The sequence below is a fragment of the Centrocercus urophasianus genome, unplaced genomic scaffold (genome assembly GCF_019232065.1).
Source record: "Centrocercus urophasianus isolate 14NV4802_14NV808 unplaced genomic scaffold, USGS_Curo_1.0 seq_24, whole genome shotgun sequence".
NCBI classification, from domain to species: Eukaryota; Metazoa; Chordata; class Aves; order Galliformes; family Phasianidae; genus Centrocercus; species Centrocercus urophasianus.
Window position 1 is genome coordinate 17221830 of NW_024884800.1, and position 12500 is coordinate 17234329.

At 40.9% G+C, this 12500-nt stretch overlaps 1 protein-coding gene across 2 annotated transcripts in view; it reads left to right on the forward strand.

Annotated features, from left to right (window-relative positions):
* TBC1D8B (TBC1 domain family member 8B) overlaps positions 1-12301 on the forward strand; it is a 32193-nt gene extending 19892 nt beyond the window's left edge. Inside the window, exons 9-21 of one of the 2 annotated variants that reach the window (XM_042824943.1) lie at positions 450-600; positions 1431-1645; positions 2070-2187; positions 2871-3156; positions 4819-4948; positions 5859-5957; positions 7087-7155; positions 7367-7607; positions 8436-8501; positions 8778-8861; positions 9834-9890; positions 10158-10255; positions 10610-12301. In XM_042824943.1, coding sequence (XP_042680877.1) covers positions 450-600; positions 1431-1645; positions 2070-2187; positions 2871-3156; positions 4819-4948; positions 5859-5957; positions 7087-7155; positions 7367-7607; positions 8436-8501; positions 8778-8861; positions 9834-9890; positions 10158-10255; positions 10610-11020 — 2025 coding nt within the window. In that variant the 3' untranslated portion in view covers positions 11021-12301. Of the gene's footprint in view, positions 1-449; positions 601-1430; positions 1646-2069; positions 2188-2870; positions 3157-4818; positions 4965-5858; positions 5958-7086; positions 7156-7366; positions 7608-8435; positions 8502-8777; positions 8862-9833; positions 9891-10157; positions 10256-10609 lie in introns of those variants that run through there. The other variant, XR_006170007.1, reaches the window with a different exon arrangement.
* The last annotated feature ends 199 nt before the right edge of the window (positions 12302-12500 follow it).

Below are 12500 nucleotides of genomic sequence, written 5' to 3' on the forward strand. Positions count from 1 at the left end.
AAATAAGAGTACCTTAAAATTGACCCAAGTTACGATCGGATTTTTATGTGTATGTATCATATAAACGTGTATTTATGTGTAAATAGCTGACAAAGAACCTTAACAAGTGCCTCTAGTTTTTTTTTTTGCCACAGGAATTATATAAAATGATGAATTTTGCTCCCCCATTATGTGTTTTTGGAATGTATCAGAACTATGATGGTAGAATTTATCTGTGTAACTTCACTGTCCTGTCCATCTAGTCCAACAACCCCCCTGCTGAAGTGAGTTCCCTCCAGTAGGCTCTGATCTGCATCAGTGTTTGTTTCAGATAGCAGTACTGATACCGGTGCTGCCATTTACAGTTTACATGAATATAACTGAGAGAAAAATAGAGTCTTGTTTTCTGAAACATGAAAAAAACCTTCCAGTATACATAATAGTCTTCTTTTTTTTTTTGATTTTTGTAGTTGAAAGAAAAAATGAAAGAACAGTCCTGGAATATCCTTTTTTTTGAACGAGGTCATGGTGTCAGCATGTTTCGAACAAAGAAGACTCGAGATTTAGTTGTAAGAGGGATCCCAGAGGCCTTAAGAGGAGAGCTCTGGCTGCTCTTCTCAGGTACTGCACGGCAAGTACAATGCATTCATTTTGTGGACTATATTATGTGGATGTTCTTGTTACTGGCTGACCATGGTCTGAGAGGAAAAAAAAAAAAAAAGCTTTTTCCTGTGGCAATTTATCTAAACCTTTCTGAAGGAAGAGCCTTTAAAACACGTCCAGCATTGATTCAAACTAAACCTGTGTCATCATCTTCTGCAACAAACTCAGCTAAAAGATAATGACTGTATGCTCTATTCGTGAACTTCAAGGGAACAGTCAGTTTCTGCAGTGCCTCTACTTGCTAAAAAGCAATGTGTGTTTATGAGCCTGTTTTTCAATTGTTTGGATTGAAGCTTTCTGGGAGGATAATGTTCCCAGACCAAAATAAAAACGTTTTCCTAGAACAGAATTTGGCTCCAGTATTGGTAGCTGTTTGTTAGACACTGTTGCTTGGTTTAGAGAGTGAAAGATACTGGAATTATGGACTTTCATACACGTAGGGAATCTCTTGCCAGAGCTCTGAGTATACTTTTGTGAGTTTCTGCTGTAGAACGTACCTGTGACAGAGCAGGGGTGAAAGGAAGTTTGTTTCTTTTTTCCCCCTAATGAAACAGGAAAAAAAGTAAGTCAAAGTCAACTTTGTGATGGAAAGTAACTTTCCTCCAAGCCTTGTTTTCTGTTTTTATTTCAGAAGAATGCCATTAATTTCAGTAGAATTACTCTGGTATGTTACACAAAGAAGATGGAGGTATCTCAACAGTCAGCAGAGTTTTTCTTACAGATTGCAGAAAATGGCATAGATGCTTTAGTATTGTCCTCTAATGCTGTTCAGTAATACTTACTGTCAGGTGCTGTCAACGACATGGCCTCCAGCCCTGGTTATTACACTGAGTTGGTGGAGAGGTCCTTGGGAACATGCACTTTAGCTACTGATGAAATCGAACGGGATCTGCGTCGCTCCTTACCTGAGCATCCTGCTTTTCAAAGCGACACAGGAATCTCTGCCCTCCGGAGAGTTCTTACAGCTTATGCATACAGGAATCCTCAGATTGGATACTGTCAGGTATTGTAGTTTTGAGAGCCTCAACATGAGTTCATCATGGCAGTACAGTGCATCTCATGAAATCAGTCACAGAAATACCTAACGGTTTATTTTTGTTCCTGTGCATTACTTACTTCATCCCAGCATGTCACCTGAGCTTTTGTGTTGTACTTGAATTTGTTGTTAAACACTGCTATCTCCATTGCACTTGTGCCTGCATTTCTACTAGACTTTTAAAACTTAATAACGTTTTTATGTAGTTTAAATACTATGCTCTGAATATAAATGTTGAATCCTTATACCTAATAGGGCTGCAGGTTATCCTAGAACTCTAAACACGTGGTGTAAAAGGCCTTCAGAAATATAACTTTAACAAATGATGATACAGTTGGGATTTCACCCTCTTTCCTCATACACATTTCCTTTCTTCTTTAAATGTTTACAGGCAATGAACATACTGACATCAGTACTTCTGCTGTATGCTAAGGAGGAGGAAGCGTTCTGGCTGCTGGTTGCTGTCTGTGAAAGGATGCTACCTGATTATTTCAATCGTCGAATCATTGGTAACATCAGTCTGCCTTGTAATCTATCTAGAGCTCAATATGATGATCAGTCCTTGAGAACAAATGTAAGGAGTGAGCTGGAACCTAACTAGTCCAGAGAAACTGTGGTCCTTGGTTCAGTATTGTAAAGTAGAAAATGGGAAGAGACAGAGAACATCCCAAGGCCCTTCTTAAGAGAGAGCAGATGGGATTTTTCACATATTGTCGTTATCCTAGGGATAACTACTCTAGAAATATTTTCTTAGACTATTACACAGTTCTATTGCAATTATAGCTGCAATTCGTACCATCTATTGGAACTTAGCCAGCTGAAATAAAAGAAACTGAGTGTTCCAGAAGCACACTTAGCCTACTACTAAAGCTTGCAGATATATATGCTAGAAGAAAATTGCTTGTGAGGTTTCTCTCTCATTGCAGAGAGGATGCATCGGCTGACAGGGGAATCAGTGGCAGTAGCCATGCACATGCAGGAGTGCCAGCACACTTTACGGAATGCAGAAGTCCATGTGTAGAGTGCATAGCTTCCATCACAGGGAATGGAGACAGTGGTGCTGTGCAGCTAGGTCTGTGCTTGCTTTTACAACAAATTGCATTTGGATAGGAGCTTGATTTCTGGCTAGTGAGAAAAATACACTTCTCTTTATTAAGATATGGGTGGTGGTTTTGTTATCCTCTCCCTGCAGGTGCCTTGGTAGATCAGGCAGTGTTTGAGGAGCTCATCAGAGTTCATCTGCCTCAGTTGACAGACCACATGATGGGCATGACTTTTTTCTCCTCGGTCTCTCTCTCCTGGTTCCTTACCCTTTTTATCAGTGTGCTGCCTATTGAGAGTGCAGTCAATGTGGTGGACTGTTTCTTCTATGATGGAATAAAGGCAATCTTGCAGCTGGGACTTGCAGTGCTGGAGTACAACATGGATAAGTTGCTGACTTGTAAGGATGATGCAGAAGCAGTGACTGTTCTCAACAGGTATCAGTGCATGTCTTGTTCTTAAAGACAGCGTAGCAGCTGCTGTAAGTGCAAATAGAAGTGTCATGGGGCAGTGGGGACACATCTGGCCAAGAATTCTGAAGGCTTCAGAGTAACTGAATGCCTGTCTGGGGTTGAAATTCTGGAAGGGATGGTTGGGAAATATGCCTCAGTACTCTGAAAAGCCCATCCTCCTTTAAAGTTCTGCTAGAACCACTGCGATTTCATGTGTTTTAAAGTAAAAACTGTTTTTATTATTATTTTTAACTAAAAGATGACTTTTGATGATAACCAGCTAGTCTAGAGAACACTAAGACTGTTCCAAACAGTTCAGACATTCACTTGGTAAAAAAATATACTGCAGCTCAGTTCTTGTAGTTTTGGCTGCTGGCTCCTTTGCTGCTAATGGTTGAAAATAGGGGGAAAAAAATAATGATATTGAGGACAGTTCTGACCAGATAGCTGTTCTATATTACAAAGAAAAATTCAGATCAAGTGCATTCTTAACTGATGCATTACTTGCATGGTTTTTGCTTGACTAGCTGCCTAAATAGTGCTGTTGCTGCTCCTGTGATTGTGTGTCAGGGAGTGTTAAAACAGAAACACTGTGCTGAGACTCTGCTCTGAGTCATGAGTTGTAATTGTTATGCAGTGATAATAAGAATTTCCCTTTAGCCAGATTTTTAAACGTTGTATGTTTGGATGGGGTAGGAACTATGGAATTACTGAGGAAAATGTGTTTTTATTTTAAGACACCATGCAGCCTGGTGCTGATTTTAAAACATAACTGTGCTTGTTTAAAGTTTAGGCACTTAAAAGCAACAGCAGTAAGAGCACATTCACTCAGTTTTTTGATTTATTAAATTATAAAATCTAAAAGCAGAGTGAAGTCTTGTTTCACTTCAACCAAGTAAACTGCCACTTCCACTTGCCACCTAGTATGCTGGTGATTGTTGTGAACTTCTGTTGAACTTTGACTTTCAGCATTTTGCTTGGCTGCAACACTTCCGTTGCACAGTGAATCCAGCCTGCAGCATTCTGGTGCATTTATAAAATGATGGCAGTGGTTTGTGTCACCTCCAGAAAAAGGAAGCTGTCACTCCATAGAGTGACGTAGATAGACATTTGTTTCTCAGTGCTGGCCAAAGAATTGGCTGACCTCCATGTTGGAGCTGTTTAGCCTGGTTATGTAGGTGTGATGGATAGTACAGATCAGGCATGTCTTGGCTTATGTATCCGAGGGAATTAAGACTGCCTGGGTCACAGTTCAGCACAAGGCTCCATTCCTCTGCCCTGGTTATGTAGCACACTGAGAACAACCAGGAGAAATTAAGTGGAGGGGACTCTGGAAGCCTCTGGTGCACCTTCCACCTGCAGAAAGGATTACTGTTAGCGCTGGGTCACATCAGCCGTGCTACTGTCTAGCTGTGTCTTGAAAATTTCAAGGCTATACAGCCTTCTCTGGGTTGTGGGTTCCTGTGTTTGCTATCTGTACTACCGTTACATCAGATTTGTGCTGTTCATGCTGATATTCTTTGCTACTTTTGCACATTGGTGTTGATTTGCTATTTATGCTCATGTTTTTTTTGGTAGATGCTGACGTTACCATTTTGTTGTGATAATCTGCTTCCTGCTGATTTCTCATGTGTTTGCTTCACGCAGGTTTTTTGACAGCGTCACCAACAAAGACAGTCCTTTGCCTCCAGCTGTGCAGCAGGGCTCCAACCTCAGTGACGCAAAGGGTGATCACCCAAAAGTGGACATTACTGACTTGATCCGAGAGTCAAATGAAGTATGTGTGCTTGTGGGTATGTTTTTGCACCCCACACAGTGTTTATGTTGTGCAGGCTATGTTGTTCAAACTAGCGTAGGAAACCTCTCTAGAGTGGTAGGGATTATGGTGTGCATTTTGCTAAGGCTTGCTGACAACCATAAATGTTATAACATAGATTTGGTTTTGTATTTTTTGCTTCTTTTTCTTTAACTGCCTTAGAGTGTGCTTACTAGGCTGTCCTGAATGGAGTTCCCTGGACTCATCACAGGTCATGTATTGTCATCATTCAGTCTGATAGGAGTATGTCAGCTCAGTGATGAAGCACAGGAGAAGCAGCAGTGGTGTTTGCTCGTTTGAGGCTGATTGCTTTCCTTTTCCATTGCTGCAGATGGTGGTAACATCTGACACAATGGCTGCTGCAGGAAACTGTACATAATTAGCTTAGTGTACTTGTGAAATGGGTGTTTTGGGATGCGCTGGGTGAGGAGGATCAGTTAGGATCTTCTAGCATTTCCTTTCAGTGTGCTGCTTTGATTCTTGCAGTGTCTAGCTTTGTAATACTGGGGAGGATATGGATCTAGCTTCTCCTGCTCGTTCTGTCCTCAGTTTTAGATCGGGGATTAATCCATTTGTAGGTAGGTTTCTCCTCCACCTCGAGTTCACTAAAGTGAACTTCAAGCCTGACAACATATGCATTAGACTTTGTCTTCCCATACAGTGAACTGCAGTTTCTTTTCCTTCATCAGTCTTTTAAACAATTTCTTTTTTAAAATTGCACTGTTTATTGAGAGTCTTGATGTGATTCTTTGCTCAGTTTCTGTGGTCTTCCTGTGCATCCACACTTGTATTTTGCTGCAGAAAAAGACAAAAAATACCTTAGATGTATCTAACAGCAGTCGATTTCATAGAACTGTATTTTTCTTCACAGAGATACGGAGATATTCGGTATGAAGATGTTGAGAGCATGCGCTGCAGAAACAGGCTTTATGTGATCCAGACATTAGAATCTACAACCAAGCAGAATGTGGTGAGCGACTTGAAGAACAAAACCCTTTCTTGCTCTTTGGAAAATCTTAAGAACAGCTACAATTTCCAAAGCCAAATAAGTCATTAATAGGCTGAAATCCCTCTTGTCTGCAGGGTGTCTGTTAGCTGAGGTTTGGGTTGTGATGTTTTCAGTCTTTGAATCACAGCATGACCTTCTGCTCTCATTACAAATGCCATAATCACATACAGCTTCTAAAAGCTGGCATAACTTAGACATTTTGCATCTATGGGAACAGGCTGCCCTATATTTCTTTCTGCTGTTCTTAAATTGCTCATGCATTTCTCTTTGAGACGTAGTGCTACAGTAAGACAATTAATTACTTGCATTTTTTCTTGTGGAAGCCATCCCAAATGTCACCAAAGAGATTATTGCACTGCATTATTGTCAGCATTCACCAAGTATTGCTTCTTGTGTCTGTGATGTGTGTGGGTGTGTGGTAATGCATGCTTGGTGTGGCAGCTCTTCAGCTACCAGCATCATTCTTTTATTTCAAGCTCCTGAATGAAGGTAGGGGTTGCAAGGTACTTCCCTCTGCTTTTTTCATTGCCTTATTTGCAGTAACTGGTAATAATAGTTGCCTACTTAGCAAGCAGTGCTTTCATCAGTAGTGGATGTGGCTTGTAGCTCAGTGTATATTGAGCTAAGCTGTTAACTGTTGTATTTCATTTCACAAAACATACCTCTTGTGAAGATGGATACTGGTCATGTTTGAATATCCTGTTGTGTTTTTTTTTTTTCTTCATCATTTAAAAATGGGGATTCAGCTTCACAGGTAAGGGCTGAATGTGCATTTGTCCACTATAAAGAAAGCTGTGTTCATTATAAATAGTCTAACATTCAAATTGTATCTCTTGGGTTTCATAGCGTAGGCTCCATGTATGCAAATGATGCTTTAAGTTCCCTTTTTAGGGAGAAATTATTTTTCCCATTCATCTCCTTCTGATCACCCTCTAATTGCTTTTAAGAAGCAATTCTGTTCTTACTGCTGATTCTAACATGCCAAAACCTGGAATACTCAAACTGTTTTTATAATTTAAGTTCATGTCTCTCACATTTTGTGGGCTTATTCCAAAAAGAGACTACTCATTAATTTTTTTCTTAATTTCAGCTTCGTGTTGTGTCTCAGGATGTAAAATTCAGTCCTAATGATCTTGACGATCTTTATGAATTATTCAAGGTAATATGCCATCTACATCACTTCTCAAACATCTGTCTTAATGGTGGACAAAACGAGTGTGGAATAGCTTTAAGGGAGGTGAAGGCTAGATTTGTCATATTTTTTACATGTCTGTTTAAAAGCAATTTACATAGTTGACTCCCCACTTCTTTAACCCAGATAAATAGTTGTTTCTGCATACAATCTAATATCTATAACCTTCCCTTTGCAGAGGGAACACTTTCTTTCCTGCTATTGGAATGTAAATAGTCCTGTTTTAGAACACCACGATGCCAGCCTGCCGTATCTGGAGCAGTATCGAATTGATTGCCAGCAATTCAGGGTTCTTTGCCATCTCCTGAGCCCCTGGTCGCACTGTGCAAACAGAGACTCCATTGCACTGTGGACATTCAGACTGATGGATGAGAACTGCCATGGCCTTATCAACTTCAAACAATTTTCCTGCGTGCTTGGTAGGAGAACAGCACATATGCATAGTACATTCACTAGGGAGCTCCATTTTGGAAGCAGTCCTGGGTGTTACTGCCTTTGTGCACATGTAGCGAGCTTAAGGAGCTTCTTATTTTAGGGTCAGATTATCTTGAATTGTACTGAAATAGCTAACAGAGAGCTTTACAAATTAGTAACTCCTCTGACACATTAATCCTCTGGAGAGTAATCTCTTATTTGAAATTATATTTAAATCCAGCTTTACTATTAAAAAAAAAAGGCATGAGCTTGTGGTTTTGGTAATCAGTGCTTCCTCACTCTGTAAGCTGTCTCATACACAGATGTGCAGGACAACCTGTGCTTTATACCTCTGGGGAACTGAAAGTTTTCAAAGTTGCTTCTCCGTTCCTTTCATCTTGTTTTCAAAGCTCAGGAGTAAAAATAGGAAAGGCAAATGCTGGGAAGACTTTGATGCTACGTTTCTTTGGTGCTGTGGTTTTATTTCAGTAAGTCGCAGGCATCCTGTGCTCTGTCCTTTCTTCTGTAACCTCAGTGTTAGCTTGTTACAGGTGTGTTGCGATCTAATTAGTGAGCATGCTTTTGTGTTTCACTGGGTATTCAGAAATACTTCATGGGATAGTGTGCTCAAATGTTGTCACGTTCTTTCCTCAGTGTAGGTAAACCCTAGGTGTAGTTGCAGCTGGTATTTCTTTAAGCTTCATCTCTAGTTGCACTCCATGTAGGATAGGACATGTCCTGTTGCAGTGTCTGTGGATTGTGGTTGTGTAGGTAAGAGGGTCTTTTAAATCTTGGCCCAGCTGAATAGCCTGTTTTCCTCTTGTCTCAAACAGATACCATGTATAATGGAAGTTTCACTGACAAACTCAAGCTTCTTTTTAAGTTGCACATCCCTCCAGGTGAGTAAGAGGCTGCTCCTGGCATTTTTGTTTGGTTGGTTTTGTTTCTTTAGCTTTTCTTTCCTCTTGCAGTCAGTAGCTCTGGCTGCAGTACAGTCCTGTAGCTGTAATATTTTTTGCAGGGTAGTGTACACTTTGGGAAGTACTTACTACATTCAGACACCATTCCTGTTTTGTTCGTAGGGATGATATATGAGTCTAAAGCTTTTGCTTTTTCTCCCTCCTTTGGCAATGCTTAGGAGTTCCAAAACCACTTTATTCAATTCTTTATTGCAGCTTTTACTGAAGTGGAATCTCTGAGCCCTTCCAAAGGCGTTGATCTTTCAAAAGAAGAACTGATCCACTTCAGTCAACTCAGTGGTAAGTGTGTGACTTCGCCTACAGAATATTGGAAGGATTCTGTTAATTATCTCGTGGTGAAAAATGGGGAGTTTTCTTCTGAAACCCTCTGAAATCTGGTTTGAATTCACCCGTTCCAGCAAATCATGTTACTGATAGCAAGAATCTTCTGCATAGATGTTCTGTAAATAGCTCTGTTGTACAAAGCAGTGCAGAATTTGTGGGTAGCCATCTCTCTTCAGAGCAGTTTTCTTCTGTAGCAGCATGTGGCTTCATTATGAGCATCGTTTAGGGGCCATTTCATTGACAGCTGCACACAGAATAGTGATGCTGTGTCCTGAATGGGGTATGCCTGATGAATGAATTCAAAGGCTGCACGTGTTTATTTGAAATAGAGGAATATCTTTGGTCAGCATTTTTCAGCATAGTAGGAAGCCTTTCTGTTACGACAGTTGTTGAAATGGTGACCATTGCAGTTTCATTGCATTCAAGAGATGATATTTCCTGCTTCAAGACATTTAATAATCAAGTATATGGTGACTCTGAGACTGGGTTTCAAAATTCTTTGTTTATATTTTAAATCCTGTCAGTTGAAAAAAAAAATAAAAAATATGGGATTTAAATTTATGGAGTTGGAAAACTGTTTGGTTTTACATCTTTTTAAGAAAGACTCTATCTGATGTTTAGAAACTATCCAAAAGTTTTGTCCATAGCACGTTGGTCCTGTCCTCAGCACTGTTCAACGTGTGGAGCGTAAAGCATTCTGGACGTTATCTACTTGATATGGCTGATGGTGGCTTTTTGCTGTCTCCAGCCTTGTGGTAGCTTCTATTTTTTTTAGAAGGAATGCAGATTTTGCCACATGGTTTCTTCGTGGGGAGGGTCTTTTGGGAGTCTTGCTCCCTAAGGAAAGAATTTTTGATAAAAGGAAGTGAAGTAGTGATCCTCCTTGCTCAAAGCAGTAACTTCTTTTTTTTTTCTTCTAAACTCTAGTTTCATCTGCTGGGGATAGTCTTGAAAGTGATGCTTTGAAGAGCAGCCCAGAAAAAGGTAGAGAATCCTGGGGTCTTTTGTGGGAGCAGGGCTTGGAAAGTGCATGCTGACAAAGTACACTAATTCACATAATCTCCAGTGTAGTGCTGACATTATAGTGTTAAGTAAGTGTAGTCCTGTGGTGGTGGGAGCAAAGTAAACTCTGACCTTGGCCCCACAGCTCTGAAGGAATGACACGGGGGATGCAGTTGTTCTGCTCATTGTACCTTAGGGGAGCTCTCAGTTCTTGTTTGCTCACTTTCTTTATTCATTTTTGTCAAATAGGGAAGGGCAAGGTTGATATTCAGGCCTATCTGAAGCAATGGCAAGATGAACTTCTTAAAAAAGAAGAAAGCATTAAGGATTTGCCAAGAATGAATCAGGTAAAACCATCTGTGTCGCAGTATGACGGGCCTGATTTTTCACTTCTGTGTTTCTTTTTAAGTTCTGTTAGTATTTTTCTAAAGGTTTCTTAGGATCCCTTAAATTCCAGACTACACATTAATGATGACACTGTTTGTTTTTTAGACTACTTTAACTGTAAGCTTACTGTAGACTGCACGAGGGGGGCTTACAGACACACGCGTTTACCAGGGCCTGTGACTATGCTGCCAGTAGAGCAGTTTTTGCAGCAGGTGCCCAGCAGCTGCAAGCACTGGGTTGAGATTGCAGTGCATAGTGAAACAGGAGAGTTGTGTTGCTGTTCTCTGAATAGTCTCATCTGTGTATCTGTTCAGTCTCAGTTCATCCAGTTCTCAAAAACTCTGTACAATCTATTCCACGGAGATCCTGAGGAGGAACTGTTGTACCGCGCCATAGCAGTGGTTACCAGTCTCCTGCTGAAGATGGAAGAAGTTGGGAGAAGGCTTCAGAGTCCCACATCACCAGTCAGAAGTCTGGCTGCCACAACAGAGGTGTCTGCTGAAAGCCCCCGGAAGGGACGGGAGGAGGGCAGCTCTGAGCAGACCGGAGGCAGTGGAGCGCAGGGTCTGCGAAAGGGCCACGAATGGTCTTTTGCCTTTGAGCAGATTCTGGCATCCTTACTGAACGAGCCAGCCTTTGTGAGATTTTTTGAGAAACCTCATGAGATAAAAGCTAGAATAGAGAGCGCTAAAAATTTACAACTTCAAGCAAGAACTAGAGTGTAATTTACTTTGACTCTGAATGAAGTACATAGAGCACTGGCAGATGAAGGTGGTTACTACAGAAATTGAGTACGTTGTTTACACAGGGAATGGGGTTTGAAGATTTAGCTTTAAATGTCAGATTACTCGTATGCTTTCATGTAAATAAAAATAGTTTGAAGCACAATCACTTTCTTGCATTGTTCGTAAGTTTCAATCCAAGCAGGAGCTGAGGAATAAACTGCCTACCATACTATTAAAATATGCAACATTGGTAGGAAATACTAGATGTGACCTGTGACAAACTGACAGCTGTTATGGTGTGTGCTCCCCACTTTCATTTCTATTCCTGTGATAAACGTCATGACTTCTATCTGGACATTTTCCACTTAAAATGAATTGTCAACAGCTCAGAGGTTGACTTCCAGGTTAGCTATTTCCAAACTTGCATGTGGGCAGGAACATGGTGAAGACTAAGAACAGAGGTTTCAGCTGATAGCTACAGTGGGTGCAAGAGCCTCAGGTTAGGGAAGAAAGCAGCCCTGCTCACAGCTCCCTGCTTTGGTGTCCTGCACTGTGTCAGATTTCAGCCCCTCGTTGTCACTTTGCAAACTGCCTTCTCTTGGCCTGTGTCTCAGTTTTTGCAGTGTGGCCCTTAAAACTAATTTCCTGCTTTTGTAGCTCGGCCTATAATTGAGATTTCTTTCCTATTTTCGTATCAATCTTCTTTCAGTTTAGGCAAAAATGGTACAAGCTGCTTGGTCTTGCAGGTTGCAGGCAGATGCAAAGGCTGGAATAGATTGCTGAAACAAAGGGAGAGCAGTGGCTGATCCCATGGTGGTTGTCACTAATCTTGTAAGAGCCACTGTTGGCGTCTTAGGAGCATGGTGAAGAAAAATTTAGCCCTTGGAAAGTCCAAGGACAGACCATCCTTAGCTGCTTACCAGATAAGCTGAATGCTGACCTTGGCACTGTTAGGGACAGACTGCAGTTGCTCCTTTGCCTATGCTGGGTCCACACCCCAACCAAGTGATAATGAATTCTTTTTTACAGCTCTCTGGTTTATTGCTGCTGTAATATTTTCTGTCTGCCAGGATTCGTGGCAACAACAAACTGTTTGTGAACCTTAAGTGAAATTTTTTATATGCATAAAAATGATGTAGTGAAGATGCTGGGGAAGAAAGCTCTGCCAGTGCTTTCCTGGTGGAATTTGACATTGAACCTGAGGTAGCTTGTGCTACAAAGGGTTTACACAAAGATGGGAAGAGTCTGTATTTTAACAACATTAAATAAACTGGTTCAAAAGAGCTGTTTTTAAAGTCTGTATGACAAACTGTCTCTGCAGAGCAGCGTTATTTTTATACTGTGCATGTTTTGTAAAGAAGCAGAATGGGGATGGCATCATTCACTATTGGTTGCTTTTCTTGCACTACTAAAAGGAATGAGGAACAACTGACTTTCATGTTACGAGCATTCGCTGAAATGCCACCATTGCAAATTGGTG